Genomic DNA, 7,907 nt, shown 5'->3' with positions numbered 1-7,907 from the left:
TATATATATATATATGTATGTATATACTTTGTTTAAAATATTTTTGTTGATTTTAGAGAGTGGAAGGGAGAGGGAGAGATAAAAACATCAATGATGAGAGAGAATTGCTGATTAGTTGCCTCATGCATGACTCCACCCCCACACTGGGAACTGAGCCTGCAAACCATGTATGTGCCCTGAACAGAAAAAGAAACAGTATCACATGACCTCATCATTTGTAGAATATAATAGCATAAATTGATGAACAAAAAATAGATTCAGAAACATAAGCGTCAAACAGACTGTCAAACTTCAGAGGGAAGTCAGGGGAGGGAGGGGTTAAGGGATCAACCAAAGAACCATAACCTCCTGGTTCACAGGCCAAGGCTCAACCACTGAGCTACACCAACTGGGCTACATTATTTTAAAATTTACGAAAATACATATATATACATTTTTAAATATATATTTTTTTGTTGATTTCAGAAAGGAAGGGAAAAGGAGAGATAGAAACATCAATGATGAGAGAGAATCATTGATTGGCTGCCTCCTGCACACCCACTACTGGGGAACGAGCCCGAAACCCAGGCATGTGCCCTGGGCCGGAATCGAACCTGGGACCCTTCAGTCTGCAGGCTGATGCTCTATCCACTGAGCCAAGCCGGCTAGGGCAATACATATATTTTTTATTGTTGATAGTATTATTGATGTCTCCCATTTCCCCCCTCTGTATATATTCTTTGGTGGATCTCTTGCATTCCTCCCACCTTCTTCCCCTCAGAGATCTGTCAGTCTGCTCCAGTTAGCCAGGCCTCTGGTCCCATCTAGTCCCTCCCGCAGGCGTCACTTGCTGGGCCACAACACCTTTATTCACTTAAATTAGGCGAAGTCATTGGCTGGGATGCCAGTACTCCCCTGGGCGGTTGAGAAAACTACATTACCCAGAAGGAACTACACACGTGTGGGCAGAGCTAAAGGGCATTTTGCTGTCTGCGCATCCAGTTAGGGCGGGATTTCCGCCTTCCTCTTTCCGTGGGTCATTTTAGCTTTTTAGGTCTTTTGTTCACAGACCCCCAGGCTTCAGGGCGCACTGGCTGTGAGTAGGAGGAAGCCTGGGAGGCAGCGCGCCTGCCGTGCGGGGTGTGTCTGAGGCTCCTTGAGCCCCAACAGCCTGAGATTGGGGTCCCCGTGCCTCCCGGACTCCTCTCTGCTCACAGCGTCCCCGCAGCCTGACCCCATTTCACCCTCCAGCCTTGGGGACCGGCCTCTCAGGTCCCGCCGCCCAGGTCCCAGCGCTCAGAATGGTGAGTCCCTCGTGGGTGACACATGGCTGACGCGGGGAGAGGGTGAAAGGCTGCAGTGCCACCTTGTAAGGACGTGATGGTGCGACTGAACTGGGAGAATTCGGAAACCCGGGCCTGTTTTGGGTGTAAAGCAGTGGTTCTCAACCTTCCTAATGCCGCGACCCTTTAATACAGTTCCTCATGTTGTGGTGACCCCCAATTTCATTCTTACAAATTGAACATAATTAAAGCATCATGATTAATCACAAAAATATGGAATTATATGTGTGTTTTCCGATGGTCTTAGGCGACCCCTGTGAAAGGGTCGTTTGACCCCCCAAAGGGGTGTGACCCACGGGTTGAGAACCGCTGGAAAGTCAACAAAGAGATGAGGTGTGGTTTTGCACGAGGAGGTTTACTTTCACTTTCAGAACGCTGGGAGCATAGATGGTTGTGAAAAAAGGAGGGACATTTTGTGGGGTAGGGTTCTAACTTTTCCTGACATTGCTCAGAGGAAGGACAGCCTAGAAGACAGAGGACAGGAAGGTGACGTCCTGTAAATGGTCAGGTAACTGACAAGAGTGAGCCCTGAGGACTGAGCCCTGAGATAACACAGGCATCTGGAGGGCACCTCTGGGCTGGGCAAGAGCACTGAGCAGCCTGACCCTTAGAGCCATGGTTCTCAATGTTGGCTGCACATTAGAATCACCTGGGAATCTTTTTAAAATCCTGATTTCTGGGCCTCATCCTCCGGAAATTCTGTTTCTTTGTTACTAATGTTGTGGCCCCACCCCATAACAAAGAAACAGAATTTCCGGAGGATGAGGCCCAGAAATCAGGATTTTAAAAAGGTTCCCAGGTGATTCTAACATGCAGCCAAGGTTGAGAACCACTGCCTTAGAGCCTGGTGGTTGCCAGGCTCTCAACAGACCATTTTCTTTACACGAATTCCTACAAATGCAGAATGAGTTGGGTGTACTGGACGGTGAAGATAATTTCAGGGCTTCACACTCTTGTGGCCTCTGAGATAGTTGTGTCCTGGGGCTGTCCCGCTGCTCTTGTATCCCTTGGACCTGGGGACTGTGAACAGACACTAATCCCAGACTCCTAAGGTCATGACTAGGGCTTCATGTAGTGGACCTTGTATTTGGCAACCATTGTAATGTGTGCGAGGTCCTCCAGACATAGGTTCCAGAATGTGCAGACTTGGAGTGAAGAGTGAGCTGATTCAGAAACCCATAGATAGATTTTTTAAAATACATATTTATTTTTATTGATATTAGATGTAGAAAGGAAGGGAGAGGGAGAGAGGGAAACAGGAAGGAGCAAGAAACAAGGATTGGTTGCCACCTCCACAATCTCTACTGTGGATCTAGCCCACAACTTAGGCATGTGAAGTTACCAGTGCATGGGTCTATGATCAATCAACTGAGACACATCAGCCAGGACTGTACATCACTTTAATACAGGGAATCATGGTCAGGTTGGTAGCTCAGAAGGGACAGTGTGAGCATAAGGACTGGCTTTCTTGCTGGGGCCACTGTTTGTGGGAGGTGGGTGTCACAACACAGCGTAGGGACAGAAGTTGTCATGTAGAGTGTGGGGGAGAGGTAGTCATTTTGCAGTGGCCAAGGCCTTTAAAAGATGAGTGGACCTGAGGTTAATTGGAGGCTGAAGAGTAATTCAAATAACATGAGACTAGGGCTGGTACAAAACTTTTCTAAACTCTTACCAGGATTTTGTTGTGACCCTTGTTGTGACCTGGCTGTGGGTATTTGCAGTCAGTCTTGTGGATTAGCTAAGAGGCTTGAGTGGTCATCTGTGAGACTCACTGGGCATGGTGCAGAGGGCCATCGGGGCTGGGCCTTGAGTGAAGGTTAAGTGAGAGATAAAGGTTGTGGTTTGTGAAGGGACATCAAGTGCAGCATAACAGGAGATGGGCTATGAATATCTGAGATCTGATTGTTGTTTTAATAGTTGTGGTTGAAGCCAAAACAAACAAACAAAAACAGTCATGGAGAGAGGCCTACATAGCAGGACTCAGGGCTGCCTCTATGAGTGTGTACTATCAGAGTCTGGGCAGTATTTGATTGTGATTCAATTTGGCAGCCGTCCTCTGGACAACATGTGCTGAGTAATAAGTAAAAGGCCAGGAGATGAATATGGGGGCTGGGGCTGTGGAAGTGCAGGTGTGAGTGAGGTGTGGTAGAAAGACTGATGTTCACTTGGAGAGGGAAGTGAATTCATGGCCTCAGAGCCATGACATTGACATAAGAGTGAATGAAGGAAGAGTCTATTTCTGGTGGTCCCTGGATGTAACAATAAGGTGAATTTTAGGGTAATTGCCTGTAAAGAGGAGGGGTATGGGTGCTACATTCTAGGTTAAGAGCTTAGGTGCCATTTAAATAACCACCTGCCTTTTGTTGTTGAGATTGAGTCACAGTTGATGGGAATGAGGTAGCATTCATCAGTGTTACCCAGGTTTGTAAATCTCCACTGGCATGGGTAAGGAAGAAGGGTAAGAGAGAATGAGATTTTGGAGGTGGTGAACTATAATTTTGGAAAAGAAGGTGATTGGGATAAAATTCATCCACGCCTCCGCATGTTTGCAGTACGTTTAAAGTTGTGCCTCTGGGAATGAAGCTGTGTGAGAGAATTGTTCAAAGAACTATGTGCAGCAGATTGTGAAAAGTGATGGCCTCAGCACTTTGGGATTGGGGTCAAGAGGGTGAAGTGTGATGCCATGTTTTTGGTGTCTTAGAGGAAAAATCAGAGGGACTATAAGGCTAATTCCTGAGAAGATCAGTATCAAATCACTCACACTCTCTTTATTGCTAACATCCTTCTCTAACCTATGCTTTTGACACCCACTCTATTGATAAGAGGCAGTGTGGTATACATGGGAGGTCCAGAGCTCAGGTATTGTCTATCTGCTCAACTGCCTTAATTGTTGTGGGAAGAAAAATATCAGCAGGAAAATAAGACAGTGGCTTTCATGGGATGAAGGCCTGGTATTTAATCTGATGTGAAGAGCAGATGGGTGTGGAGGGTGGGGATTATGACAGATTTATAATCTTAGGAGTGAATCTGATCATGGGCTCTACTGTCCCCATTATGCCAGGATATGAACTTTGAGGACGTGGCCATTGCCTTCTCTCAGGAGGAGTGGGGGCTCCTTGATGAGGCTCAGAGACTTCTATACCGCGATGTGATGCTGGAAGTGTTTGCACTTGTATCATCTCTAGGTAAGACCTTCACATTCTCCCAGTGTCCTCAGATGATGACCTCTCTTCCTTTATTCCTCAGCCATAGCTTTCTCTCTCCCACAGCCAGAACATGGCCTCTGCTAATTTCCTCCACTTTCCTGTCAAATGTGCAGTGGCTGCCAGGGATGAGCTGGAAGGTGATCCCTGAGCAAAGGACTCCACAAACATCCCTAACACCTGTAACCTCAAAAAGTGCAGGAAGTGTTAGGGAGTCCAGAGTCTGGCAGTGAGCTTAATGGGTCCCAGCTTGTATTTTCTCTTCATGGGAGGCTGACAGTGTCCACAAGCATGGCTTCCACTTCTGCCTTCTTTCTCTGGGTAAAGGTTCTTTGTGGCAACCTGTGCCATGTTATCGTCTTTACCTACATGAACCATTGGCTGTTCTTGTAAGGCCCCCATTCGAATGTTTGTAATATTTTCTTCCCTGAATACTATAGCAAGCTGTATTGCTCTGGCCCAGTGGTGACTGCTCATTTCTGTATCACCTGTTCCTCTGCGTCAGTGCCTCTGCAGTATTCTACAACATTGACTTGCACATGTGTTATGAAGTGCACATACATGCTCAAAACCAGCTACTCCGTTATTGAGTTTACTTGGAGTAAGAGAGAACCAACCTCTTGCACAGCTCGCCCTGGTTCCCAGCAGACAAGCCATGCTGAATGCTGTTAGTTGAAGTATTAGCTGGAGATCCATATTCTATTCCATGTGGTGCTTGCCATGTTTGTGTCATATTTCTGGTGAGGCCTCCCTGTGTTGTGATCTTTATTAGCCCAGAAAGTCACGAGAGCCTCTTATTAATCCTTCCTTCACATCACTTATTTTCAGACATTTTCATGGGAGCAGCATGTGATGTGTAACACACTTTTGCAATGGGACTTCCCCTGTCACACATTCAACATTCATTTCCTCACTTTTCAGGTTGTTGGCATAAAATGGAAGATGAGGAGGCCTGTTCTATTCAGAGTGTATCTATACAAGAAGAGTCACAGGTCAGGGCTTCTAAGACAGCTCCAGCCACCCAGAAGATTCCTCTGTGTAAGCGGTGTTTCTCTGTGTTAAAAGATATTTTACATCTGACTGGTTCACATGCAGCATACTTTGAGCAGAAAGCCTTCTGTAGTGACGCATGTGTTGGAGACTTCTGTTTCAGTGCAAACCCTCACCAACAACAGAGGAATGAATGTGGAGAGGAGCCCTGGAAAGAAGCTATGGACAGGGCCTCCTTTGTGAGCAGGTGCAGCTTCTCCTTATCTTTGGTGCCTTCAACCAGCAGGGAGGTTGGGGAAGACTTGCAGTATAACTCAGAGCTTCCCCAGCACCAGGCCACTCTCAACACTGAGGAGCTCCACTGTGGCAGTGAGATTTCACAGGAATTTCTCAGTGGAAAACGTCATCAGCAGTCGGGTGAATGTGAAAACGCTGCCAGCCACAACCTGAAAGTTGTTCAGTGTCATGGTATGTGTTCTGCAGAACTGATTTGTGAGTGTAACAAATGTAGGAAAGTGTTTATACGAAACTTGAATGTCATTCGACATAAGAGAGTTCACACTGGAAAAAAGCCGTATGAGTGTAATGAATGTGGGAAGTTCTTCAGAAAAAGACGTGCACTCATTAAACTCCAGAGATTTCACACTGGCGAGAAGCCATATGAGTGCAGACATTGTGGGAAGTTTTTCAGTTATGAGTTTACCCTCAAACAACACAACAAAGTTCACATAGGAGAAAGGCCATATAAGTGTAGAGAATGTGGGGTATCCTTTAGTCAAAGGCCTCACTTCAATGTACACCTCAGAGTTCACATTGGAGAGAAGCCATATGAGTGTACAGAATGTGGAAAGTCCTTTTGTCTAAGGGCTAACCTTGCTAGACACCTCAGAGTTCACACTGGAGAAAAGTTGTATGAGTGTAGAGAATGTGGGATATCCTTTCCTCGAAGGTATCACCTCATTGAACACCAGACTGTTCACACTGGAGAGAAGCCATATGAGTGTAGAGAATGTGGGATGTCCTTTCGTCGAAGGGCTCACCTCACTGATCACCTCAGAATTCACAATGGAGGGAAGCCATATGAATGTACTGAATGTGGAAAGTCTTTTACCCCAAAAAAATAGTCTTATTAAACATCTGAGAGTTCACACTGGAGAGAAGTTTTAAATGTGTGGGGAATGTTTTATTTTATTCACTTAGAATAACAACACTGATGGCGACTCTTTGGGACCTATTTTCCTGAATTTAAACCCCTTTTTAATGGAACATACACTCTGCTAGATTCCTCCTAAGTTTCTGGTACAAGTGAGGCTTGAAGGAGGTGCATTGCACTTGGTAAGATGCCCAGAACTAATACCTGATTGATTTGTGGCTGAAGAGATTTCACCTCTACCACCTGGCTCACCTGAAGACTGTGTATCAGTCCCAACCTCTGTGGCATCAGGGGAAATGTATTCTGTGTTCTCAGTTGTGCTTGACAACATTATGATAACTCCAGCTCCTGACAGGATCTTCATTCCTTTATCTCTGAGGAGGTAATACACCTGACCCAGGGTCATCAAGGGCACCCATCCTCAGCTAAGAAGTGCTGCCTCTGTCAGGGACATGTGGTTCTCACATTAAGCTGTGATGAATTGTTTCAGGTTCTAATTCAGCAACCTGCAAACCACTTGCTGTCCTCTGTTCTGGTTTATAATCTTTCAGTAAAAGTGTTTTTTTGTTTGTACCTTTAATTTGTTATATTCATTTCCAGGGATGATTTTCAAGCACAATTGTGATCTATCATCATGTAGAGTTAACAGATATTGTGTGGATCCAAACTTTCTGTGCTTTAGGAGGGATAGCATAATGCAAGAAAATAATTCCTTGACCAATATTAGTCATATTGCATTGCTGCTCAAGGCCTTGAAATAAAGACTGTGACTCTGTGGTTTTAATCTGCAGATTTGATCTTGCCCCTATGGGGCTATGTAGGAGACATCTAATTTTTTTTTCTCTCAATCTCTCTCTTTTTGTCCCCCTTCCCTTGCACTCTGTCTAAAAATCAATGGAAAAATATCCTCAGATGAGGATTACCAAAAAAAAACCCAAGCATTCACTCTGGTGCCCTGAGATGGGGCCTCTGCCTGCACCGCCCTCCTTTGCTCGCTCTTTCCTGCCCTTTCCTGGGATGTTCCCACTGCAGCTGGGCTCACTGTGCCCTTCCCAGGGTGTGGCAGAGAGGAGGCCCAGGCAAGGCCCTGGGAGGGATTTGGGTTCTGTGTCTGCCAGAGATGTGCTGGCCAGGGCTCTTCTGTCTCCATTCCAGTGGTCCCTCCAGCCTGCTCTTCCCCACCCCCAGGCACCTGGCCTGCTGCAAATGAACCTACTGTGGGAGAATCCACCTGATGCT

The 7,907-nt window shown here is 46.0% G+C and overlaps 1 protein-coding gene across 1 annotated transcript; it reads left to right on the top strand.

Annotated features, from left to right (window-relative positions):
- Nucleotides 1–1,030: 1,030 nt before the first annotated feature.
- LOC118660978 (zinc finger protein 416-like) lies at nucleotides 1,031–7,197 on the top strand. Its single transcript, XM_036318522.1, has 3 exons — nucleotides 1,031–1,283; nucleotides 4,384–4,507; nucleotides 5,447–7,197. Exons 1-3 carry the CDS (start codon nucleotides 1,281–1,283, stop codon nucleotides 6,637–6,639), a joined length of 1,320 nt encoding a protein of 439 aa, XP_036174415.1. The 5' UTR covers nucleotides 1,031–1,280; the 3' UTR covers nucleotides 6,640–7,197.
- Nucleotides 7,198–7,907: the final 710 nt, after the last annotated feature.

The sequence above is a fragment of the Myotis myotis genome, unplaced genomic scaffold, assembly GCF_014108235.1.
Source record: "Myotis myotis isolate mMyoMyo1 unplaced genomic scaffold, mMyoMyo1.p scaffold_m19_p_73, whole genome shotgun sequence".
NCBI classification, from domain to species: Eukaryota; Metazoa; Chordata; class Mammalia; order Chiroptera; family Vespertilionidae; genus Myotis; species Myotis myotis.
The sequence above is the reverse complement of the archived record's forward strand: the minus strand, read 5'-3'. Positions and strand labels throughout refer to the sequence as shown.

Bases quoted from the DNA above. Each gene is read 5' to 3' on its own strand.
- LOC118660978 (XM_036318522.1), top strand. The intron at 4,508-5,446 runs GTAAGACCTTCA...CTCACTTTTCAG, and splicing joins TGCACTTGTATCATCTCTAG to GTTGTTGGCATAAAATGGAA.